The following is a 27,044-nucleotide window of genomic DNA, read 5'->3' as shown; positions in this document are numbered from 1 at the left end:
GCAGAAGACATTCAGACGGGATTCGAACCGGGGTCGACAGCATATGCGTATACATACATGGCATGTGCTCTAACCACTCCACCACCTGCGCGCCGCTAAATAACTATTTTTCGAGTAGGGGGGCATCATAAAGGAATTCTGCTTAGGGCACCAAAATGGCTAGCGGTGGCGCTGGACAGAAGACAGCAGCAGCAGCGCCAGACGGCCAAACTTTTCCCAGGATGAAACTGATGTTTTGGTCTGAGAGGTCCAAGTTTCAGCTGTGTTAAAGGAGAAATCCGGTCATTTTTGACCCCATTTCCGTTGTCCTCAGGGTCTTCCCGACTTATTCGAAGCAAAAAATCTGACAAAAATTGACGTTGCCTAGCCCGAGATCTGTACCTGCCTGGCAGCCTTCCAGACTCGCTCCAATGCTAACCCATTGGGGCACGTTATATCTGCTTTCCTGGGCCTCAGAAAACAATTCCAAGACCTATGCAACACAGGTTGGGTCCGTACGAGACACCACGGCGCTCATTTAGCTCAAATAGTGTTGCAAAACGACATAAATATGTGTGTTTTAGCATGAAGTTACTCACCTCAAATCACCCCGTAGAGTAGACATTAGCAGTAGATAGCCGAGCGCCTGTCGTCCCTCCCAGTCTTTATGGATACAAAATCAAAACTACGAGGAAAACGTTTTCGTTTCTGCGGTGACTGGGAGGGACGACAGGCGGGTTTTTTGCTTCTAATAAGTCGGGATGACCCTGAGGACAACGGAAATGGGGTCAAAAATGACCGGATTTCTCCTTTAATTCAGTCAGGCTGAGTTTCCGTTACGCGTGCCATCCGCCGTGCCAATTCACGTGTTGATTCAATTAGTTGCATTAAATATTGTTTGTTGTGATTATTTATTGCATTTAAATGTGCCTGGAACTGTGGAAACCTGCCTGTGAGGTCTCGGTGACGTGTGCGCACTGCGCGCCGTCAGCCAAACTTCCACTCCGCCAGCTGTGATTCGCCTTGAATGAATGGACTTTATTTACGCCTTGCACCTTACGCCAAGAGTAGACCAGGTTGGAGCTGGCGGGCTTTCAGCGCAGTCTCAGCGAGGCTTTTTGCCACGAAACTTCCGCTGCACCAAGCTGAATCTGTGACGCCTCCCCCTGCTGCGCCGCCACATCCATCTTGGCGCAGGCGATCCACCAAACTGCCAAACTGACCGTGCGCAAGGCTGCGCGGGTCGAAACTTGCATTATGCCGGCTCCGCCACCCTGCGCCGCCCTGCGCAGCCCTGCGCCACGAAACTAGGGCCCATTGTGTCAGAATTATACTTAGTGACTGCCCTCTACTGTTTGAAACCCAGCTATTGACATTGAGCAGCTGGACTGGATTACTCCTGTATGTAGTAAACAGACACAAAGACATCAGAAATAAGACTTCCATTCACAAACACCTCTTTGAGCTCCGGTGGTTTTTACTGAAAAACTGTAACAGGGGTCAGTGAACCAGGCACCTCTGTAGCGTCACGCTGCTACTGTACATACAAGACAACACCCACAGCACAGTCACGATTATACAATGCTTCTAATCAATATATTCATCAATATATAATGTATTGTATAATCAACACCATAGTGGGGTCAGAACATGGAACAAAATGCTCTCCGGGTTTTCAATCATACAAATGTTCTGGTAAATGGAAAGTAAACAGCTGCTTTTGGCTACACTTTATTCAAGTTTGAATTAGACTGGATGTCAATGATTTTTGATGTAGGTTTCTTCAACACACGGAGAGGAAGCTTTGGGCCAGTCTGCACGGAGCATCTCAGCCGAGTCGGTTACCAAGCCACTATAAAAGAAAGCAGGTTGTGGTATTGCTTCATGTCCTGGGCTGGAGTTCTGAGCAGCTCCCTCCTCCAGGCCTAGAGGTTTACAGAGTAGCCTACTGGAGGACGAGGACTGCTGTCCAACAGGTGGGCTAACAGCGGAGACCACCAAACATCAAAGACCACAATTCACCAGCCTTCACTTGGTTCGAGGCTTTTAGAGCAACTGGAGCGTGCTGGACCTGAAGACTGGACCGAGTTGACTTGTTCAGACGACACCACATCAGCCCGATGTCAGGCACGACAATGGATGCTTCAGTGCTTTTTGTTGTTCGCCTTTGAAGACATGTTCCATCATGGCCGTCACTTTGACCAATAGGAGCCCAGAACGAGCTGCAGGACTGTTAACAACGGCGAAGAGGAGGAAACATTTGTGGCAACAGCTTCTTTCATCATTGAGGGACGATCAGGACAGAGTGAAGAAAGAAACAGCAGAAGTACTTCAGTAACTAGTGAGCAGGGATGACATCACACACGTGGAGAAAGACGAGCAGCCGTGATTGGTCGGGGACGCGTCTCTGTCTTTATGACTGATCTGGCATGGTGACCAGTGAACCGACACTGATCCTGGAGTCTGAACCAGATATAGAACAGCCACATTATGTTTGTCCGGTTTCTGGTGCATTCATGGACTCTCATGGAAAATAAGACATCGGGCCTCATGCAATACGCACCCGTACAGACACATGGGTTTTAAAGAGCCGTGATTCTCGTCTCGGACGGATGTTGGTCTCTCTCCACGGAGGAGAAGAGTCATGACGTTTTGCTTTAGAAGCATGTGACTTCATGTTGATCATTCCCAGCACGCTGCTGCTCCGACAGCACATCGTCCATAGCGCCAGGAACATTCTTTGTTCCTGCTGGATTGGTAAAACAGGACTTGGAGGTCACAGATGGAGAAGGCAGCGTGAGGGAGCGATCACACCCAAACGCAGCACTGCACATCTTTTAGATGCACATAAAATGAAATATTGTCAACTTTTTTTTCTGCAGGCGCAGAGCCATGCCACTCATCAATGTCACAGACTATCCCATGTCTTTACAGATGCACTTTGCTGCAACATGTCTCACTGTGGTTGACGGCTCCACGCTCATTAATTACATTAATGATCACATCTCACAAAGTCATCTCCTCATTACAGGTCACATTTATCAAGTTAAAAACAGTGATTTACAGGAAGGTTTTGTTTGGCGAATATGACTTAGAACACCTTTGCAAGAAAACTTCAGAAAAAGGATAAGAAAAGGAAACGTCACCGTGTGAGGCCCATGGAGGAGCTCTGCTGTGTGAGATCTTGGTCAGAAACTGGTACAATGTGAAAAGTCAGCTTGTTGGAAACAGACAGTTAACATTCCTAAGACATTGGGACATTTACACAGAAATTTGACAAAAGAATGAATGTTGTCTGAACACAAGCATGCGTCCCGTTGGTTGAAATGAGGGATGCACCGATACAACGTCAACAGTCCTGATACCAAAACCTGGATCTGCTCTGAGCATCAGCTGACTGATCCAGGGATTCATGAATAGGCTGGAAGCCTCACTGTGTGAACTGGGATCGTTCTTTATGTGGAAACCAACATCATAAACATTCCTTCCTTGACTTTAAAAAAGAAAATAGAATAAAATCTATAAAAGTTGCATTTTCTGAATGATTTATTATTAAATAAATCAATTGTATGCCAGCAAATGGGTAAATTAATCTTCATATTCAAATGAAAATAATGTGAATGCAGCAACAAATTGGTCTAACCTTTTTATGATCCGGTTTTTTGTACCATGAATTATACATGATCCCTATTTAAAAGTACATTTTATATAAGTAATGTAACAGATCATCTGTTCAAATAAGAATTGGTTGGAAAGATTTGAATTCTCATATTTAAATCTAAATAGCGATGCATAGTGATGCGTGGAGAATGTTTAATAATGGAATGGTGGGGAGACTGACGGTTCCCACGGCGACGTAATTCACTGAGCCGTTTCACACTAGACTACCGTACATAGATGTTAAGGGGCGGGACTTAGCCTCTCTATAGAATATAAACTATAATAGATAAGCCTGATTGTCATAACATATCCAGTAATTTGTTATTAGATATCGGTGCATCCCTATTTGAAATATGAATCTGATCAAATAATTAAACAAGATCAAAAACTGGATGCATACCCAGCACTTCTCTCCACGGGTGGATCACATGTGATTGACTTGGGGGGAAAAAAGGGAGTCACCCGTCTGTCACAGCGTCAAACGTGTTCACATAGAAGCAGTGTGGTTCTTCGGGAGTGTGTGTCACTGTCTGGAATGTAGGAAGAGATTTCAGCGCAGTCAGCGTGCCTGCAGCTGAAACCTTCCAATGTTCACAATCATAACAGGTGAAACATGAAACACGTCATCCTATTTGGCATTGTACTGATTCAAATAAATAAAAACCCAAACAACCTAAAACAATGACTCTCTAGAGGCTCCTCTGCTCGCCGGTGTTCATAGAAGCATCCTTTCAGAAAATATAAAGAGAGAAAGAACGGCCGGGTGACGGCAAGCTTCTGAATTAGAAGGTCGTGGTGCAAATGTGCTCAAATGTCATCACGGCTCACCTCCCAGCCTCCTGCCGTTCCAGAACCTGAGCCGGAGTAAATAGTGAATAAAAGCCCTGAACAGAGAGACTAATATGAATAAACTGAGCTGTGGTTGTGGATGGAATGATTGTGCGTGCGCTGCATGGACAGTTAAGATAATCACTGACACAGTAGCCAGGTGAGCTAGCGATACTCGGACCTAATTACTGCCACGACTTTTCTTATCGTACTACTCTTCCAAAAAAAGGGGGGGGGGGGGGGGGGGGGGGTAGCATTGTATCTCTATATACACAGTATCAAGTATAACTATTAATATTGCAAATACAAGTTCAACCTTTTGGTAACAATTGCTTCTTCAGTCCACCAGATGGTGCTGTGGTCATCAGTGAAGTCAGCTGATTGACAGGAAGTTGGTCAAAACAAAGATGAGTGTTGGTCAGTTTATCTGCTTGACTGACAAACGACTGAAGATGAACCGAGTGAAAACTTTTTCTTATTAGATAAAACAGACAAAGTGCAAAAAGTGTAAAATTTACGGTTGAAAAAAGGTAATATATAATAATTACTGTATATGGCAATAAGATCGTATTGTGACTTAAGTGTGGTGATGCCATCATATCTAAGATTGGTTCTAGCCCTGACATCTTTTTGGTCACCATAGTTCACTATTTAGTCCAATGAAAAGTTACGGAGAACGACGAAAAAAGCTCTTTGAGCTTCCAAGCTTGGGTTTAGGGTGGCACGTTCATGCCTACGCCATGTTTGTTTCCGTCAGTCAGGATGACATCACGCTACGAAGCCAACGTCGGGTTTAGGAAGAGCACCACCAAGGTGTCACTTCCTCTGGGACATGGAGTGTATTTAAGACTATGTCACTATCTCTGGACTTCACATCGTCACATGGATGCGCTTCATTTGTGTGTTCGTCCACAACAACTAAAAATAAATCCTAATTCACTTTCCATTGGCGTTGTTTTCGGGCTGAGTGAATGAAAAATATAGAATTCCATGTACATGAATCACTAGATTTCAATGTCGTCACTATTTCACAATCTGCTGCAAGACTGGGTTGAATCATATTTGATCCAAGTGGCTTTCAGGAATAGCAGATTATGAAGGTTTCAAGGTGCAACAAAAACAGAACATTGAAGGAACGGTGAAATAAAAACGACTCATCCACTGCTGTTTGGATCTTTGTAGACTTCTGCAACCACCACAGATTATATGGCTGAGATTTCAATATGATGTCATATTAATGATTTACTTGCACACCAGTGGAACTTGTCAGGTAAGTATCCACTTTGATTGGTTACTAGGAAGTGTGATTATTATTATTATTATTCCTACTGTCCAACAAGTGGAAATGCAAGCAGTGAGGCGTGTTGCCTCAACCCTCCAGCATCCTGTCAGCCAAACAGACACTCAGCAAAAAGCTACCACTTCAAAACATCAATACTGCTTCTTTTCTTTTGCTACTTCCCTCCTATTTTAGGATACATCATATATGTATTACTTATGGCTTACAATGTCAGCTCAAAGTCACATATTTGTCAGTCTCTGCTGTTACTAAACAGCAAAAATCAAAGACACGTAACAAACAGAAGGGCACTCGGAGAGCGCATGCCTCTGCCAAACCTCCATCTGGCAATGTTAAAGAAAGTGAAGAATAATGTGTGCATCCGCCCTGTAATTCAGATTATATGAAATATTATGGGTTCATTCTTTTCTATTCTTTTCTTTTCTATTCTATTCTATTCTATTCTATGGGTTCACACCTTTTCACCAACTTTCATGAAAAATGGGTCAGTAGTTTTCTCTCCATTCCTGCTGACAAACAAACAACTGAAAACTAACAAGATAAAAAAATGAAACTGAAATAGTGAAATCTCCACACACTCAGCTCAGGAAGACACACATTACATTTTGACACAAAAAAAATTATCATCAACAAATGATTTGTTCTTTCAACTAGCATGTCTAATCTGCAAAACTGGCAATATCTGCGATCCCCGCTAGCTAGAGCTCAATATGAGTGGATTATCTCATTATGGAGACCGAAATGAAACATGCATTGAAAACACTGATGCTTTACTCAATCAGTCCTCAAATAAGTGCATACGTGCATCAACCACTTTGGGAATGTGAACAAGCAACAAAAGGAATATTTAGGAACCATGTTCTCCAGTGTAACCACGACTACCTGTTTTGATTGTGTAACTCCAATGATTAGTGAGCACATCGACCTGCAGGGGGCCAAAATGACATTGTGCCTCTGACATGAGTTTGCCGATATGCAGATGATGTGATGGTGATTGTGCGAAAACGTTCGCACTTTTACCGAGACTTTTGTCGAACAACAAAGGCTGAACTCACCAAACCCCAGCAAGCCCTTTACTACCAGTTCTCAAAAACCATAAATGATCATACAAAACCAAATAATGGCCGAAGCATGGCCAGCATGAACAAGTTAACACATTGAGAGGAATGAAATGAGCCATCTCTACTCCGCTGCTCTGACCCATGAAGTTGAGCTAAACCATCATTTGCAGACAATCCATCTTCCTTATGGAGACATATTTCCCAGTGAAGCAGGATAGGAGGCGGGACATAACGTCGGGGTGAATATGATGGTTGAGTAGATTAGTTTACCACCTTCTCTAGCTCAGATTGATTGATGGATGAATGTCATGATGTTATTGGTTCAAAATGGTAGGTACTAGCTGATGTAAGCATGCATTATATTTTGTTTTTCAGGAAGAAAAAAATATAGTAGTTTGATATAAAAATACAATCTAAAGGCATTTAGGATAGACCCACAAAATGTGATGAATAGTACTATACTGAACATGAATACTGAACATACACATAAATGTCTCAACACAAACATGTTATTTATTTCAACCTAAGTATGGAAGCTGGGTTATGACAACATGCATCTCATGAGTGTAAACAGCCACTTTCACTCCAACATGGTTCCTCCAGATTCAAGTTCATCAACACCATTGTGACACTTTGAGCTACTATTTGACAGACAGGTGACCTCCCCTCTTTTCAGCCTTGTAACATTGCAGAGAACACGTTTAACATACGAGAATGGCTGTTTCATAAACCAAAAGTCTTCAATCAAGTTTCCAGGGACAAAATAAATACTCCTTGGACCTCAACTCTGATTTTAAGTTTAAAAGTGATGGGTCTAAATGGGTTGACTGGTGGCATTTCAGCCTCTCTCCACTCATACATACATAAATGAGTTGGCATACATTCAGTAAGACCATTTCCACAGGGAGGACATTTTGGAGAGTTACCGCAGGATGTTTAAGGTGATCTTCATCTTTTTCCGGAAACAAAATGAATGTGTCCATCTCAGCTCCACAGCTGAACAGTCATTCCAGCTGCTGTTCCATGCAGTCGGAATTCAGCACTTTAAAAAAAGTTGCGTGTATTTTCACATCATCTCCTACTTTGGTCCATCTCATCATTACAACCACATTATAAATAAACACTAGTCTATGTGTTTTTTTTTAGTTCCCAGGGTCTGAAAGAGAATAATGGTAACATGTTACACCTCCATGAACAATCAAACATACTAAATCACTGTTTGTGTGTGAGAACACACAATAGGCATCCCACTGGGGTTCACTCCTACAAAGTGCGTGTTTGTGTGATTCTAAAGCGTGTAAGGTGCAGGTAGGCAGCTCTGTGATGATTGGAAGGGGAAAGCTGAAGACTGAGGGAGTCAAGCCAGTGACTGATTGGCATTTACCAAATGCTCATCAGCTTAGTCTGTTTCTGCAAAAAGGTCAAGGTCAAGGTCACAAGGCCTAAAAAGTCACAGAAAGGAGGAGGACACTTTCACTCCTTTTTCGTCTCGCGTTGGAACAATGGGGTTCATTCTGAGGTCCAAATTAAAGTTGGCTTGAAGTGTGGGGTAGCTGTAGGCTAATAGCTAACGGCGGAGATAAAACCATCTGGGCCCCAACAGCCTGAAGGTTCCAGCCTCTCCCTGTGTGGGAGCCGAGTGGCAGTGAGAGGAGCAGGGACACATCGGGTCAGGGGTGGTCAGCTTGCATTCCAGGTAACTGTGTTGTTCATGCTAAGCTGATGCTTTTAGGTGAGCCCAAGTAACAGTAAAGTAAAAGAGTCCAACTCTGGCTGGCTGTGGATGACACCCCCTGCTTGGGTAAGGTAGAGTTGAAGTGATAAGCCTGACCCTGATTATTACTATTGAAGATAGGGGTTGATGGCCATGTTGCTGGGTTGTTTGCTCCTCCCTTGAAATAGTTCTGAGCCTGCGTAGAGGCTCATGCATTGGAGAAAGGATTACGTAGGCATGAGAGTTTAAAACCTGTCCTTGACTGAGAGTTCAGCGCCCGACTCGCTGGGTAATTCCTCGGTTAGGAGGTTGAGTTCCCTCCTTTGAATAAATTCTGGACCCAGGCGAGGGGCTTGGCCTGATGTCAGGAGTCGTCATCAGTGTCCTCGATCAGAACCTTGGTGTCACGGGTCTTGGACCTGAAATAGAGAAAAAGAATAAAGTGTTCACAGTTCTGAATCACCCTATGGAGGATAACAGCAGAGGTTAGCATGCTGAGGTCACTTACAGATAGGGATGGGCATCGTCAAGGTTTCATTGATAAGACTACTCTTATCGATATCCCAGTTCCTTATCCATACTCCAACCACTTCTGATGACAAACTAACTACTTATATATACACTGCTCAAATTACGTCTTACACCAAGTTAGTTCAACTACAGGAAATGCACTTTTGTCCATTTAGGAAGCTCAGGTGAAGTTTCAGCTGCTTTGGTGCAAATGAAAGCGACAACAGGAGCAATGGAGGCGACACCAAGACAACGAGGAGGATCTGATGTGGAGGCCACACACAGCTGCTTGCCGTGTCTGTACAGTCTCAAGAGCCTGGAGGAGGACCAGGAGACCAGCCAGTAAACCAGGAGATGTGGACAGGACCGTAGAAGGCATCAACCCAGCAGCAGGAGGGTATCTGCTCCTTTGTGCGAGGAGGACCAGGAGGACTACCAGAACCCTCCAACATGACCTCCAGCAGGCTACTGGAAATATGCTCAAGAGTTACCACTTACAGAGCGCTTTTGCTTTGGGTTGTTTGTATCAATATGCGTTAAAATAAATAAATAAATAAAAGAACCGATCATTTTGAACCTAAACAAGCCTCTGGTCTTGAATCATTTAGTACTGGTGTCCATTGAAGCATGTGTCCCTGATTATCAACCCACTTCCACTTCTTTTAAGGACTGCATACATAGAAAGGGACGTTAAGTGGCGGACTCACTGAGGAGAGCTTTTAGTCTAGTAACGTCGTTACGAAACGGAACACTAAGAGACAAATCAACCATCTCCACTGACATTTCATTCTATAAATTTAATTCTATAAATTCTTAAAACAAGCATTTTACAGACCTAACAAAGCATGACTTCAGACTTCATACTGATCACCATCATTATGGAGTTATTTCAGCATCCTTTTAATCTGGTTATTGATATTAAATCACAGCTAAATACTTTATTCTGGGTTCCTCCAGCTGTGGTAAACCTGCTGATGTGTTTTGCTAGATCCTGTGAATCCAGCTTGGTGAAATCCACCGAGCACCTCTGGATGATGTCATGAACTCAGACAGGATGGTGATTGGTTTCCTGGTGGATGAACATGTACAAAGCAGCTATAATGATGGATAAACCTGGTTGGGGTCTACGTGGAGGGAAGCCCCGCCTCCTCTCTGCTGCATCTAGTGCGAGTGAAATGATCCCGTGGTCTCCCACTACTCACGCATGTTTTTTACTTGGGTATATTGTAATGGAGGTCTCTGCCTCAATGTACTCCCAATTTAAAATAAAGTCGGAATGAATAAATCATATTAATCTAAACACATCTTTTCTGTGGGTCATTAAAAGAGATGAGATGATAAAAAAGGGCTGACGCGTCCCGACTTTAAGTCTCTTTGAAGCTCCAGAACGAGATCCTTTGTTTTCCATGAGGAAACTTGACATTTCCTGCCTGCCTAATTCAAACTTCTTTCAAACAGCACACCCCAAGTTGTAATACAGGCTTTACATTTGTGGCCTCCAAGCCCAATCATCAGCGATTCATCACCGTCACATGTTCCCACAACACAGGACTCACTGTGAGGCCAGCCGGGGCCTGCGTAGACTCATGCTGTAGCTCCTCTTCCAGCTCTTCTTGCCCTGCCGGTTCCTGACTCCGTCCTCCTGGTCCATCATCTGCTCCAGCAGTGTCTGGTCATCAGCGTTGAGCGGCGCAACGCTTATGTCTCTGACGGCCCTGAACTCACCACAGTTATTCAGGTGTTCGTTCTCTAATCGGAAGAAGTTCCACACAAAGCGTCTATGAAGGAGAAACGCTGCATGTTAGAAGCCAATTTGAATAACATACTGTACTTCACATAATAAATATTAAAAACAATGGTCCGAATCCTTATGTCGGCTAATGCTGTGTCAGCATGCATACATGTTCTGTCTGCTGAAGTAGAGTGAGCAATGGTGCATCAGCACAAACCAGTACACTGTAAAATCACCAGCTAGCTGCTTCACCTCAGCATCATTTGAATCCCAGTAGTGCTGAAACAATTCACTGAATAGTAGGGCTGGGGGTAAACGATTATTTTTCGATTAATCGGTCGACTAATCTAACGACTGATTGGACGATTAGTCTAACGATTATTTTTTTGTTGTTTGATTAATAAAAACCATAATGTATCTCAAATAAATACCAAAAAGATCTTAATAATATAGTTTATTAAACGACCCCGTTTTGCACAGCAAAATAAAAAATATAGAATAAAATTAAAACTGCGAGCAGTGATGAACAGGCCCTCGCATGGCACGTAACTCGGTTAGTGCTACGACCGCCTGACGTGTCGGACCGCCTGGCCAACGCCACGGCGCGGGTCGTCCCCGGCCACCGCCACGTTGGCGGTCATCCCTTGCCTGAATCGTCGCGTCGATCAGCGTATCAGACGGTTGAAGTCGTCACGCTCGACTGGGATGCAAAGTTCCACGACACTGGGACCTTATACGAGCGTAAAAACATGACATTTCATGTCGCCATTAGGTGGCGCTCTGATTGGCAGTCAAAATTGCAGTGCAGACGCGTTCAAGGTGGGACTCTCATCAAACGTGAGAAGTTTGAACCAGATCGGACAATGGACACTGAAGTTATAACAGTTTAGATTGTTTTGAAGCATGAAATTCATCCATGTTTGTTGCATCGTCCTTGCCACGCCCTTTGACTTATGTAAGACCTTTTGATGATTTTTAATTGTTGAGGCCACTAGAACAGGCCCACAAAGTTTGGTAGGAATCAGAACAACCCTGTAGGAGGAGTTCATTAAAATATACTGCATGAAAAAGGTGAAAAATCGCTTAAATTGCACATATAATGCAAAATGGCTGACTTCCTGTTGGGTTTAGGGCATGGGTCCAAGAGGGTTTTTTGTACATTTCTACATGCTCTACTTTGTATGTACCTACAAAGTTTCATGCAGGTACGTCAAAGTTAAAGGTGTTCAATCTCTTAAAATGAGCTGTAAAAGTGTAAAAACATGATATTTCGAGATACCATCAGGTGGCGCTCTAACCTCGGGTCAATATTGCAGTGCAGATACGTTCAGGGTGGGACTCTTATCAAACTTGAGAAGTTTGAACCAGATCAGACAATGGACACTGAAGTTATAACAGTTTAGAGTATTGTGGCAAAGCATGAAATTCGTCTGTGTTCGTGGCGCCGTCCTGGCCATGCCATTTGACCTATGTAAGACCTTTTGATGATTTTTCATCGTCGAGGACTCGAAAACTGGCTCGCAAAGTGTAGTAGGAATTGGATCAATGCTGTAGGAGCAGGTCTTTGAAATACACTGCATGAAAAAGGCGAAAAATTTGGTTAAATTTGACATAAAATGCAAAATAGCATAACATTTTTCGGGCATGGGTCCCCAGGTTTTTTTTGTACATCTCTACATGTTCGATGTACCTACAAAGTTTTATGCAGGTACGTCAAAGTTAAAGGTGTTCAATCTCTTAAAAGGAGTGGTAAAAGTGTAAAAACATGATATTTCCAGGTACCATCAGGTGGCGCTCTGACCTCAGGTCAATATTACAGTGCAGACGCGTTCAGGGTTGGACTCTCATCAAATGTGAGAAAATAGAACCAGATCAGACAATGGACACTGAAGGTTTAACAGTTTAGAGTATTGTGAAGCATGACATTCGTCCGCACTCGTGGCGCCGTCCTGGCCACGCCCTTTGACTTATGTAAGACCTTTTGATGATTTTTAATCGTTGAGGCATCTAGAACAGTCTCACAAAGTTTGGTAGGAATTAGATCAAAGGTCTAGGAGGAGTTCGTTAAAATACTGCATACAAAAGGCGAAATATCGGTTAAAATTTCACATGAAATTCAAAATGGCTGACTTCCTGTAGAATTTAAGGTATGGTCCAAGAGGCTTTTTTGTACATCTCTACATGTTCTATGTACCTACAAAGTTCCATGCAGGTACCTCAAAGCTAAAGGTGATCATTCTCTTAGGAGGTGCGGTAAAAGTGTAAAAACATGATATCTCCAGGTACCATCAGGTGGCGCTCTGAACTCATGTCAATATTGCAGTGGACACGTGTTCAGGGTGGGACTCTCATCAAACATGAGAAGTTTGAACCAGATTGGATGATGGACACTGAAGTTATAACGGTTTACAGTATTGTGGCGAAGCATGAAATTTGTCCGTGTTCATGGTCCCGCCCTGGCTACGCCCTTTGACTTATGTAAGACCTTTCGATGATTTTGCATCGTTGAGGCCTCTAGAACAGTGGCAGCGAGTTTGGCAGGAATCGGATCAACGCTGTAGGAGGAGTCCGTTAAAATACAAAGCCTACAATTGAAAAAATGGGGAAAATGGCCTAAAATGGCTGATTAACTGTAGCGCCCCCGAGTGGTCAATTTTTAATAAAACTTTCAGGATAGATTCCAGGGACCAATTTCAACATATCCTGAAAGTTTCAAGCAGATTGGACATTGTATTCTGAGTTACAACAACTTCCTGTACACTGGCAAAAACACCACGCACTGGCCACGCCCTTTGACTTATGCAAGACCTTTTGATAAATTATCATCAGTAAAGACTTGAGTACATGATGACTAAGTTTGAGATGAATCTGATAAATCTGCTAGGAAGAGTTCGCTGAAGTATAAAACGTAACACTTTCTATTGCCAGTAGGTGGCGCTCTGGAAATGAGTTAATATTGCAGTGCAGACGTGTTCAGGGTGGTACTCTTGACAAACATGTGAAGTTTTGATCATATCAGACCATGTACATTAAAGTTATAACAGTTTAGATTTTTGTGGTAGGAGCATGAAATTCGTCCATGTTCAGGACGCCGTCCTGGCCACGCCCTTTGACTTATGTAAGACCTTTCGATGATTTTGCATCGTTGAGGCCTCTAGAACAGTCTCAGCGAGTTTGGCAGGAATCGGATCAACGGTGTAGGAGGAGTTCGTTAAAATACGAACCCTACAATTGGCTAAAATGGCCAAAAATGGCCTAAAATGGCTGATTGACTGTAGCGCCCCCCAGTGGTCAATTTTAATAAAACTTTCAGGATATGTTCCAGTGTGATATGTCAACATATCCTGCAAGTTTTGTGATGATTGGGTTAGAGATTATGAAGTTATGTGTATCAATTTTTAGAGCCCCGCCCCTCCAATGTTCATTGGCTTATAACTTCTAAACGCAAACGATATTTTACAATGCCTTTGATAGCACTTGATCAGCTTGGTCTAATGATGATCCACAGCAATTTTGGTGAGAATCAGATCTACAGTTTAGGAGAAGTTCGCAAAAACGTGTTTTTCACAAAATTCAAAATGGCGGAAAATTTCGGTAGGCGGACTTTAGTAGTCCCAATTGTAATTTTGTAGAGCACACTTGCCTGCACATGTGCGCCAAATTTTGTGTCAATTGGAGATACGGTGTGAGGGGCGTGGCCTAAAAGGCATTAGGTGGCGCTAGAGAGCCACTTTTTTGTGGCCAACTATGAAACCTTTAAAATATCAAATTTTTCGCCAGTCCCCATGAGCTCAGAATTCTTTTTCAACTTCTGAATATGATAAGGCCTCCAAAACAGCGACACAAGTCATGAAAAGTACAGTTTCAATAGGGCTTCGTAGCCCGACGTTGTCGTAGCCCGACGTTGTCGGCGCTCGGGCCCTAATTATACAAAATAGACCAGCCTGTTTACTCTTACAGTCCAACAAAAATCTCTCCTGTACAAAATTACACAAGATTAAAAAAATGCAGTGCAAAAACAAACACTGTGCCGTGCACAGTACAGAAATTCCTGAGTGTTTAACACAAAATAACAGTCCCAACATAGAACCTGATGCAAAATGAAACTGACTATCTAAAAGCCCGTAGAGTACGCTATCTACACAGTGAACATTTTGATGACCTCTATCACACTTGGATGTGGTGCTCATTTTAATGTTTTCAATGCTCATAAAACCATTAATTTATTCATGACCGCTGCGCACCAGCTTACGTGCAGCGCCGGCCTGGACATTGCTTGGCTCCGTTAGTTGATATTAGCGTAGCTTCACTGTACATACTATAAGATGGCTAACGTTTATGTTATGTCTGACTCGTAAACGACCACAACATGAGTTAGCTCTCTGTGCTGTGTGTTCGTGCCGGGTTAGTAGCGTAGTTAATAGCGGCTAGATAGCTGTGTTCTGCAGCCGTAAGCTACCCACCATTCCAGCCAACATTTAATGCTAACAAACGTTAACTAACACACAGCTGTCTAGCCGTTAGTAGCGAGCTCACATTAACTACTAACGAACCAAGCACGAACAAACTGCACGGAGAGCTAAGATAGTTAGCTAGCACTACCGAGGTGCACAGAACTCAAGCTGCACAACACACTACACAAACGTCAAATTAATTTAGCCAAAGTTAGTACTCGACGAGAGACAAGGGGCTGTGAGGCCGCTGTGAGTGAGTCTATGAGTAGAATTCAGCGAGAACGCGAGGGGCGATGGGCGAGTAGCGACATATGCAAATGCAGTTTTAGATGCTCCAACATCGCTGTTGTGCTGGTGTGGTATGCCAACTCTATTTGGCAAACACTGCAAATAACGACGCCTTTGCGCTTGGGACTACATGTATGTATTTTAGCTTTTGCAGGGCTTTGTTTGCAATCCTGTGAGGAGGTTGCAGTTTCAGTCTCCATTCTGCAAAGTGCGATTGTGAACTGTTTGTTTTGGGTGACCCACGTGTGCGTGGCGATGCGTCAACGACAAAATATGACGTTGACGATATTTTGAAGTCGACGCGTCGACGTCATCGACGCATCGCTACAGCCCTAGTGAATAGTCTCATCTTTATAATCTCTTAACTGCTTATCTAAAAGGTCAAAATGTCAAACATTGCCCTTTTATTTTGGTTTCAATGGACTAAATAGAATATTTCTATCTTTCATTACAGTTTTTCTCAATTGTTTACACACAAATACTGGTACTTGAGACACAATGACCACAACATGTAACTCATACACCAATCCCCTGAACTAACTCTCCTAAACTGCAAGCACAATTCCTGCTTTACACTCAAATTGCAGTTTTAAAACACACTTTTTTCAAAACACTACACACTATTCTCTGCATTTGGCACAATTTTCATGAAGAAAATCTCTTGTTCTCACAAGGAACACACTGCCATTCAAAATTCTAAAGATAATTTCCCTACTATGCACACTGACTCATCACATGGGAAAACACCTGCAACACAGTTTTACAATTTGCAATCCGAGCATTAGCATAAAAGTGCAACAGGTGAGCTCTTCTGTTTTGGAGCAATGGATGCCAACATTGGCAACAGAGGCAGAGCCAGAGGAGTGAGAGTACGAGGAGGAGCCTAGCATGGATTTGCCATGCTAGGCGATATTTCCCCCGCTGCTCGGCCATCGCTTGCATTGCCTGTGATGTGGATGAGGTGCTGTGGCCGAAACAGAAGAGAGGATGTGGGATAGTTGTTGTTTTGTTTTTGTTTTTTTGTAACTGTATACAGTAAATTCTTCTGGTTTTGTATGTAGACCACTGTATGCAACTTTGTGTTGGTTGGGATGAAAACTGTATACATTACAGTATTCTTGTGGGAAAAATAAAATATCTAAAAACAATATTCTAAAAGATTTGACAACACATGTATGTATGTACTGTCTGTAGTGAGTGTAACACTGAACAAAAAAAGGCCTAAGTCATTATGGTAAATGGAGAAGAAGTGTTCATCATGTTTTACATTGAGCACATCAGTGTTCAACTGGTTCTTATAAATGTCTATTCATATGATGGTTTGTGTTTGTCATTTGAAAACAAAATACCATTTTGAGAAGAAATAACATTGTTTTGAATGTAAAGTTTCATTTTGCAGGAGAATTGAGGGGTTTTGCCCATTGTGTGTGTGTTTGTTGATTTGTGTGTAGAGTTCTGAGAGTATGAGGCATGCGTTCAGAAAATGTGTGTAAACAATCAAGGAAAACTGTAACTCGTGTTGGAGACCTGCTCAGTGTGTAAAGTGTCTTGATTCACTTCTGTTGTCATATGACACTAGAAATAAACATTGAATTGAATTGATTTTGCATCTATTTCTGACATTTTATGGAATCAGTTGAAAGAGGAGTAAAATGGGAACAATGGAAAGATGAAAACAAAGGGATGAAGAAAGGGAGAGAAGAGTGAGAAATAGAGTGGATGTGTTTACCTGAAGACCTCCAGCGGGGCCAGCATCGTGGCCAGTATGTCAGAGATGCCATGAATTCCAGAGACGGTGCTGAGGGTGACCGTTAACGTCCATGAAAAACGCAGCAGCACATCCTCCACTATGGCACTGTAGTAATACGCCTGGAGGCAGAGACAGAGCAGGGAGGACACAGACTATTGAAAGGATCATACTAGTTATAACTTTGATATGATCTCAATATCTCAACACAGATACTGAAACGATACCACGGCCAACATCTAAAACATCAGGGGAAGTCATGGAATAATAGATGGCAGAATATTAAATTACTTAGAAATCCTAGTTTCCTTGTCATCCAAATTATAATGTTGGTGGTTTCTTTGATAGTTAACGTCATATTTTGGCCTATTATCGTTGAAGCTGTGAAGGGGCCGGGTGCAGCATCTGACTCAGGGAGCAGCGTCAGCTGGTGAACCAGCTGCAGGTGATCAGGTGATTAATGACAGTCCATGCCACAGCAGCGTTTGGAGTGTCTGCAAGTCCGGCGGATGGAGGGCACTCTGTCAGATTTTTAATGTTTACAACTCTCACACTCCCCCCCCCCCCACGACCACCGAGCTCCTCCCCCACGACCACCGAGCTCCTCCCCCACGACCACCGAGCTCCTCCCCCTCGACCACCGAGCTCCTCCCCCTCGACCACCGAGCTCCTTCCCCTCGACCACCGAGCTCCTTCCCCTCGACCACTGAGCTCCTTCCCCTCGACTCCGTGCCCTTTGAAATCCAGGCCACCTTTGAAATGCGGGTCCGATGTTGACTCTGGTTTTATCACGGGCACCGTCGCAATCTTTCTTTTTTCCTTTCTTTTCCACCGGTGTTTTCTTTTCCTGGGTTGTTTTGGACCTCCTCGTTTTGGTTTTTAACTGAGGAATTGGAAGCTTGTTGCTACTTCCCTCCACCTCCCCCCTGTGATAGTGGTACGACCCGAGGGGGGAGGGGCTCTGTGTGTGCACGAATACAGCCCTGCGTGCTGATTGGACAGGATGATCCGGGCGCTGTCGATTTTTTGCAAAACAAACAACAGGCTCTACGTGAACATAGAGACGCGCTTTTTTTTTCTAAGACCGGATGATTTATGTTGTTTTATCGGAGCATAGTGTCGGCTTCAGCGAATATGATCAAACAAATGTTGCAGACTGGGACTTTAACACAATTTTTCTTGTAAAACAGTAAAAATAGTGAGCAGCATAAGCAAACCCCTACACAACAGAGTCATGAGCATGTCAGAAAACAGATGCATCCAGCGTCCCCCAAAACAATGATTAATTCCCATTCCGTTCTGTGAGAAGTTGATGAGGGAAAGCTGTTCATGAAGAGAACGTTACTCATCCCCCCCGACTGCTTTCTCTACACTCCACTCCTCGTTCCTGAGAAACACAGTCAATAAGACTTCCAATGTGCTCTCTGCTGGATTATGTGTTGATGAATTACAGGAGAGCCAATGGTTTGTTGAAGGGAGTCCTGCAGCCAGCTCAGAGCAGGACTGTGCAGCTAGCCAGCTGTTCTCGTCCTGCTTTAACATTCTTTTTTTCAGAATGTATCCTTCTACAGTGGTTAGCTCTGCTCACTAAATCCTGGACCTGGAGATTACGTTCTGACTGCTGCAAAGTTCAAACCGGCCTCTTGTGGATCCATTCAGTCCTCTAGCAGAGCTGCACACACATCCACACAACTCATAGGAACGGCCATTATTTAAACTTAAAATGGGGTATCAGAACACATTACTTTTCTAGCAATGTTTACAGTGTAACACTAGGTAAAACTACTGCATCAGCCATTCATCTCCAACAGGTCCCTCCCTTTGTGCAGGAATACCTTATGTGGGTAGACGATCTCCTCTCTGAGAAAAGTATTCTCTCCTGCGTTGTGGTCAAACAGACCCCAGTCCATCTTCAGATCCCAGATCAGCGTGTAACATGAGCTGACCACTGAACAGCCGATATACAAGTAGAGGAAGATCTGGGCGTCAGCGTGGGTTTCAGCTGAGGAAGAGAGACAGACGGGTGAGGAGGTTAGACAGCTGGTAGAGCATCACATTTATACGTTTCAATATGGAAACGTCAATCAAATAGGTTTGCCTGTTTTTGTTTTAATAACCCAGACACCTGTTTTATTCACTTTAAAGGAGAGAGGCTACCTACATACATCCCAAAATGATCCCAATCCACAGGAGTTGTTTCCCCAATGTTCATGAGCTCTTCTCTGGTGAAAGAGCTGCAGGTATTTAGGCAAAGCACTAGGTTTACAAACAAAACAATACAAATTGCTGCCAGCGAAACAAAGAGGCAGCCATCTGCAATCTTGATTGAGTCACTTATATCAAAAATGGCTTAACACCAAATTACAGTAAAGGGTCAAGCCCAATTAAGGGCCAGCCCTGTCCTTTAAGGGTCTGGAGGAGACCCAGGGCCAACCAGTCAAAACAAAAACAAAGAAACTTCAAAATGGTAAATGGACCTGCATTGCTACAATGCTTTACACTACTCAAGGCTCATACACTCCATTCAGTCTCTTTTACCCATTCACACACACATACTGATGGAGCACATCAGGAGCTACACATCCACATGCCATCGGGGCATTTGGGGTTCAGTATCTTGCCCAAGGACACTGAATGCAGAGCCGGATTCCAACGACCGATCTAGACCGCTCGCTCTACCTCTGAGCCAGCCCTTCAGCATTAACTACACAATGACATTGTGGGCTTTGCTGCAGTGCTGCCGATTTTTTATTAATATAATTATCATTAGTGTTTCTATCATTATAGAATTTGTTTTGTTTTTCGCTCACTCCCCTGACTAATTCCATCAGCTGGTCTGTATACACTCTCCATGTTGTCCTCTTGTTGTTTGTACGTTTATTTTCTTTTTGTCTTGAAATAAAATAAAATACTTGAATGACTGGAATGAACTTGACTTGAACAATGAACTGACTGTGGATCTTTTCTTTTTGAGTATCACAAGACTCCGTTATACAATATGTAGAGTTTATCAAAACAGGAGGGAAACAGGACAAGGTCTGAATATAGGGAGATCTTATCTTATTAAATTATGGAAAAATATACAGAAAACAAGGAGAATTGTTGATAAAAGTGTGTTTGATATACAGGCCTGGTGTGATATTCTAATAAAGGTGTATGTGTAAGCTCCATTCTACCTTTATGTGTGCTGTAAAGGGCAGCAAAGGTGACGACAAAGAAGGAAGTGGAGTATTTCCCAGCGTTCACCAGGTGAGGGAAGGCCCGCTTGGTGTCACGGTAACGTCGCAGACACTGGACGAATCGGAACCAGGCAGGAAGACACTGGATGACTGCGCGGATGCCATAGGAGTAGGAATTACACACATCTTTACCTGCAGAGAAGGGGACACAAACAGTGTGGTGACACGGTGTGGGGCCCTCATCATTGGATCAGAATCTTTATTGTTCTGTCTCACCTTCACTGCTGATAAGTCCATCATGCTTTTTCCAGTCCAGCTCAAAACTGTAGAAACAGATCATGTACTCCAGATCCATCAGAACCACACCCAGAGAGTTCAGCTGGTCAGCCAGCCAGAAGTCTGCAAAGCCAACGTGATGAAACGGAGCAGTCACCACACGAAACTGGGAAAGGAAACAGGCAGAGGAGTTATTAGCAGTTTCCTTCAGTTTCTGCATTAATGAGCATAGAAAGGATAAGTCCCGCCCCTTCCGCTGGACCGCTATGGGAACACAAAATATGTACGGTAGTCAACGGAGAGAGACTTATCACTTCTTGACCCTGTTTGAATTGTGCCATGAATTACACAGAGGATGTTGTGCTGGGAAAAATCAGTCCCAGTGTGCAAAGCTGAAACACTTACACTAAATGTGGCTCTGCATTTACATTCACATTTACATTCACATTTACATTCACATTTACATTCACATTTACATTCACATTTACATTTCGGGCATTTAGCAGACGCTTTTGTCCAAAGCCACTTACAATAAGTACATTTGTCAAAAGAAAGAAACCACAACATAGCATTGCCGATAAAGTAAGAGCGAAAACATAGAAACAAGTGTAGGTCCTTGTCTGAGTAAAGTAGTAGCTGTCCAAATGTGTACATGTCGTATAGCTGGACTACTCGTCAGAGTAACTTTTTTTCAGAGAAAGGCAAAAAACACTGGTGGAAGTTAACAGAAAACAAACAAAATCATTTGTAATTGAGTGATGCTACCAAAAGTTTGAGCAGCCAGAAGCGTGACTTGTAGTAGCAGGTCTTGAAGGGGTTGATGAGGAAGAGGAGGAAGATGCCATAGAGAGCAAGAGGGTTGGCCTGCATCGGTACCAGGATGCTATCACTGAAGAGACAGGACAGCAGGCTGACACACCACAGCACCCCCAACAGACCTGCAATCTGCACACACACACACACACACACAAACACACACAGACAGAGACAGAGAGAGAGAGAGAGAGAGAGAGAGAGAGAGAGAGAGAGAGAGAGAGAGAGATTATTTCCATCTCATTTTCAGATCCATTTCCGTTTTCCCACCAAACGCAAAGCGAATTTTCACTTCCTGTTACGCATGAGTTTGACCAGGAGATCCTTTGTTTATTTGCGTCACTCACAGGAGACGCACCACAGTGGAGGAGGGCTTCAAGCTAACTGCTAAAATGCTTGTTTTCTGAATGGAGTCTGGTTGATGGCTGCTAGGCTACGCTAGCATTGTAGCCGCTCCATCAAAACTCCAAATAAGGTCATCTAGACATAAATACAGAGACCTTGTTGTTTGGACCACAGACAGTCTCTGGTTTCTCAACATAGTCTGGTCTGGTCTCTGGACTAATGTGAGCTACTATCTAGACCTCGCTTTTTACAATACTGCATCATGCAAATTTTCTGATTTGAAATATTCATCCAAATGATGAGTTTTGCGTATTCACCTCATTCACCCTGTACCCTGTACACCCTGTCCATTCGCATCTTTGCATTGACTTGTGTGTAATCGTGCAGCGAAAAGATCGCCGGGGTTTGGTGTGAACACAGCATAACATACAATGCGTGCATGTGTGTGCTTGGACCTCAAACAGATGTTGATGTGATAGGTTGTTTCTGGGGTTGAGTTCAAATATGAGTACATGGTTAACTCCCGCCTGCCTCCAGCCGTAGGTGTTGATGCCTGGAAGAAAAAAAGAGTGGCACTGATGAGGACTGTCTTCTCCTTACTTTGAACAGCAAACCATCCACATTGGTGTGCAAGTGTTATAAAGAGGTAACTGAAACTGTAATTCATGTCATTCATGACATTAACATGTTTCTTCATTTCACACAGAGGTACAACAAGGCTTGTTTTCCTTCTTCTTTCCTTCTTCTGCTTCCTGAACTGCATGACCGTGATCACCCAACTGATTATCATATTGTGCGTGTGTGTGTGTGTGTGTGTGTGTGTGTGCATACCTAACAGGAAGAGGAATTCTATTAACAGGAAGCCTCCTCTATAGATCCGGACCATAGGCCAAACATCAGCACTACGGATCACCACAGCTCCTAGTGACAGGTAGAGATATAAGGAAAAGAGTGCATGACAACACCAACGTATAAGCTACTTTTATAATAAATAAATTAAACACCAGTAAAATCATGACTGTGGCAAATGTTTTAAGTAATCGCATACCGTAAATCCTCTAATACTGGCCTGTATTCTATTACCAGCCGGTCTCTAACATTAGCGGGTCTCGCTGTCGGCGGAGCTAAATAAGGGCCGGTCTGTAATGGAGGCCGGGGCAAGTGTCCACAGGCAGCGTTATTTCCACGCTTCCCATTCATTGTCAGCCGTGCAATACCTTCGCGTCGCAGAGATTTTGGTTGAAGCTATATTAGGATTTCAGTGGCGTTTTCTTGCAGAGGCCAAGGGAAGCCAGGCTTCCTCAGTTTTTTCAGAATATAACCATCCATATAACCATTTAATAAAATCACTTTTTTAACAGTTTACGTAATCCCTCTGTGATGTGTCTGTCATCTCCTCCTCGTCTCTCTTCAGTAATAATTTAGCGTTTCATGATGTGTAAAACAGCATCTAAATGTTACGGGGTGAATGAGCGTTGAAAACATGTTATTGCATTCTGTTGTCTGTGAGGGCCTTCGTGAAAAAAAAAGAAGAATGATTGACCGATCAGGTGAGGCTATTGTCACGACACTGCTCCCCTGTGATTGGTCAGGACAGTGTAAAGGGAAGCCACAAACTCGTTGGCATCAGGCCAATCAAATCACAGTATGTTATGACAACGTCAATGAATGAAATAACGGAAGATTCGTTGCTTTGTGTTCATCTCTTGATAAGCTAGCCAATTTTTTAAGAGCGATTATGGAGGGTGGATTTGGAGTATTTAGTAAAAAATAATTTATTTTATATTTTTAATTTAATAACAGCAACTCCGGATTAAATCTGACGGCCGGCCAACACCAAAACTAGAGCTCCGTACGGAGAGGAAGAAAGGTTTTCGGACTTTTAATGAGGAGAATTACGTACACACTGAGTGGCTAGCTGTTAGCGCCAAGCTACAACGGCTATTCTGCTGGCCCTGTCTCCTTTTTGACAAGGATTCCTGCTCCCTGAATAATCATATAAGAATAAGAGAGAGAGAGAGAGAGAGAAAGAGAGAGAGAGAGAGAGAGAGAGAGAGTGTGTGTCGGTGCTCAGTGTGTGTAAGTCTCATGCATCATCCGTTTTTCTGCTCCCACCCCGTAAAACATACACAGCTTAGAGGTTGTGTCTCACTTGGCTTCCTCGGAAATTTTCCCCACGCCACGCCACTGGAGGATTTATGGTATGTAAGAAGCCCTGCAATGCATTCACCTGACGGCGAGAGTCAAGACGGTGCGCCGCCTCCCGCAAGCTCTCGATAATCTTTTAAACTGACCATTGTCGATCTTAAATAAAGACAGATTCAGCAACTGCGTAGCTTATTTCTCGCATAAAATGTTTTCAGAAACACATTTCGGTGAACTATTGTCGTAAAATAAGAGAAAGTTTCCAAACGAGCCGCCATGTTGGTCGGTTTGAAAACCGGGAGCAGACAGGACAGCTGTGAAACGCCCCCAGCGTTTGAGAGAAGACAGAAGTGCTTGTTTTTTCATGACTTTGAGACCTAATTTCATATATTTGGCAATTTTTTTAAAACTCTCAAAGTTGGCAGGGTGAATAACAACACACTGTTCTGTGGTATGCCAAACTCAGAACCAGTGTTGTGGGTAACGCGTTACAAAGTAACGCCTTAGAGTACTCTAATTACTTTTGTCGTGTAACGTAATGCGTTAGTTTTGTTCGTCAAGCAATCAGTAACTTCGTTATTTTTTTCAAAAAGTAATCTGTTATTTTAAGACTTTCTCCGGATACAGAAAGGAAAATCCCGCCTGCAGCCGGCTTTTTGTCAGACAGTAGTGTGCCACCTGCGGATGTGTCAGCGGAGGTGCAGCGCTGTGATGCGTCTGTGCCTTGCTGCTGACCTACGTTACCTGTGTCAGCCTTCAATACCCCTCCACCCTCCAGCGCACCCGTGGAGTCTCGTTCTTACTCCCAGGAGAAATCGACTGTCGGACAGACGTTTCGAAAATCTTCTTCTGCTACGTTTTAATCACTACTTTGTAGGGCTGCAACGATTCATCGAGTTACTCGATTAACTCGATTATGAAAATTCCTCGAGGCAAAACATCTGCCTCGAAGCCTCGTTAAATTCCTATGACGCGCCTATGTGCAGGGATCCGATTGTTCCACACGGACCGTTGTTCAGGAAGCACACCAGCGCGTCATACACGGTCATTCATTCTGAATTTAGTTGGCGCGATGGCGGAAAGTCAGCCTCAGAATGTCCGTAAATGACAGAGAGTATCGGGGCTAAACAACGGTACCCTGCTTGCCCATGTGAGCGATTTATTTCTGACAACAAAACGAATGCGTAAAGTTGTAAAATGTGTGACTAGATGTCTCCTCGTCTCCGTGGCGCATTTATCCGTTTTGTTGTATATCGATCACTTCTCATCCGCCATCTTGCGAGTGACGTATAGAGTTACGTTTATGCATCGGACGCTCGTATTGGCTCCCGTAGCAGCTTTTACAGCCAATCGGAAAGCCTGATTTACGCTTGGCTGTGAGTTGTTGTGTTTGCCCAAATGGACGGAGGAGTTCAAAGCAGAGAAAAGAATGGTCAAACAGTTATTGTAGTGATAGAGAAAGTTAAATACATAAATGGCACAGAAGAAGTACACTATATACACACATATTTAGGGCAGGGAGAGGAAAGGGCCATTGCTGGCAAAACAAAACGTAAATTAAATGTTATCCATGTTTTATCCAAGTTGATTTAACTGTATTGTTGTTAAATTCTCACTGGCACTTGGGCTTAGTTTTGGAGCCAAATTTTGTAGTTGGAATGAATACCTCTGTTTATTTTTTTTAGAAATGCTTGATCATTTTACAGCCACATCATTTTTCGTTATGCATTATTTGTTATGGTTGTTTAAAAACGCAATTTTTTTTTATCCGATTCCTCGATTAATCGATCGATAAAGTGCTAAATTAATCGATTACAAAAAGAATCGATAGCTGCAGCCCTACTACTTTGAAGAGTAAATGTAAGTGGACGATGGTAAAGTGAATTTAGGCCTGTGACACTTGAATAGTACTTTTGTTCGGCTATTAGGGTATTTGTCATTTGCCTGTGTGCCAGTGAGCGATTTTATTCGGCCTGTTAACATTTCTGTTAGATCGTTGACTGGTCGTTAATTTCTAAATGGATCTGAATCTGCTACCTGTTTACCTCAGATTGTGTTTACAAGTAAGCGCACTTTCATAACTCCATTCGGGTTAAAAAAATTCAGGAGTTACCTAATCTTGTTTGGTGCTCGTATATAGGCTACCTGGGCTGGGTAGGTGTGAATTTTGATTCATATGTTGTGTGATTAAAAATATATTAATTAATAAAGCGCTATGTGGCATATTGCTAACTGTCTTTACTGTTATCCTGCAGAGTTAATTTGGTTGGATCACTGACGTTACTCATCATTGTCACAACTTCTCGGTGTATTTAAAGGAGGCTGTGTGTGTCGGTTTAGTTGCAGCATGTGCGAGGCGCTGCAAACGGCTTTTAATTTTTGGTAACGCATGAGTACTCTAACACGTTACTTTTCTTCACAGGTAACGCTGTAACGTAACTGATTACTTTTAATTGATGGTAACGTTGTAACCAAATTAACTACTTTCCAAAGTAACTATACCCAACACTGGTCAGAACACATATTTATTCTTACTTTACCTGGACTTTAAATGACCATTCATGACAGCCCTTTCAAATATGCTAATCAATAGCTCTAATTGTAATCGCTAGCATGCCACTCTGGTTATGATTATGGTTAGCACAAGTGTTGTTAACGGTCTTTTATAGAGACAAAATACAGTTTACAATATTTGTGAATTTGAGTTTACATGGAAGGCTGGGATGTGTGTATGCTAGCAATTAGCATTAGCAATTAGCACAAGTGTTTCACAGGCTAACTGAAAGGGTCCAGCTACTCTTCACAAGTACTTCTCTGTCACGCCTGCAAAGTTTTGCCTCCTGACACAGAAGAACCACTTATATCTCTGTCAAATATGTTTTCCAATGTTGACATCTGGTGATATAATATATTGTAATGTTTTTCCAACACTTAAATATAGTCACAACAACGTGGTAGAGGCATTCAGAGGCAGAACAGGGCAGGTCACGCCTTCGCCAGACATGTTCCAGGA

General features: G+C 43.1%; 1 protein-coding gene across 1 annotated transcript in view; it reads right to left on the bottom strand.

Moving 5' to 3' along the window:
• Positions 1 to 8,816: 8,816 nt before the first annotated feature.
• Positions 8,817 to 27,044, bottom strand: part of LOC311012787 (xenotropic and polytropic retrovirus receptor 1 homolog) — a 70,408-nt gene continuing 52,180 nt past the window's right edge. The window contains exons 8-16 of the mRNA XM_084008435.1: positions 22,718 to 22,807; positions 22,342 to 22,439; positions 21,494 to 21,673; positions 20,729 to 20,894; positions 20,450 to 20,644; positions 19,109 to 19,275; positions 17,256 to 17,395; positions 10,609 to 10,830; positions 8,817 to 8,961 (exon numbers count right to left, since the gene is read on the bottom strand). Coding sequence (XP_083864561.1) covers positions 8,907 to 8,961; positions 10,609 to 10,830; positions 17,256 to 17,395; positions 19,109 to 19,275; positions 20,450 to 20,644; positions 20,729 to 20,894; positions 21,494 to 21,673; positions 22,342 to 22,439; positions 22,718 to 22,807 — 1,313 coding nt within the window. The 3' untranslated portion in view covers positions 8,817 to 8,906. The remainder of the gene's footprint in view (positions 8,962 to 10,608; positions 10,831 to 17,255; positions 17,396 to 19,108; positions 19,276 to 20,449; positions 20,645 to 20,728; positions 20,895 to 21,493; positions 21,674 to 22,341; positions 22,440 to 22,717; positions 22,808 to 27,044) is intronic.

This window comes from Eutrigla gurnardus (genome assembly GCF_963514095.1).
Source record: "Eutrigla gurnardus genome assembly, chromosome: 4".
Taxonomy (NCBI): Eukaryota; Metazoa; Chordata; class Actinopteri; order Perciformes; family Triglidae; genus Eutrigla; species Eutrigla gurnardus.
Note: the sequence above shows the minus strand (reverse complement) of the source record. Positions and strands in the feature narration are given on the sequence as shown.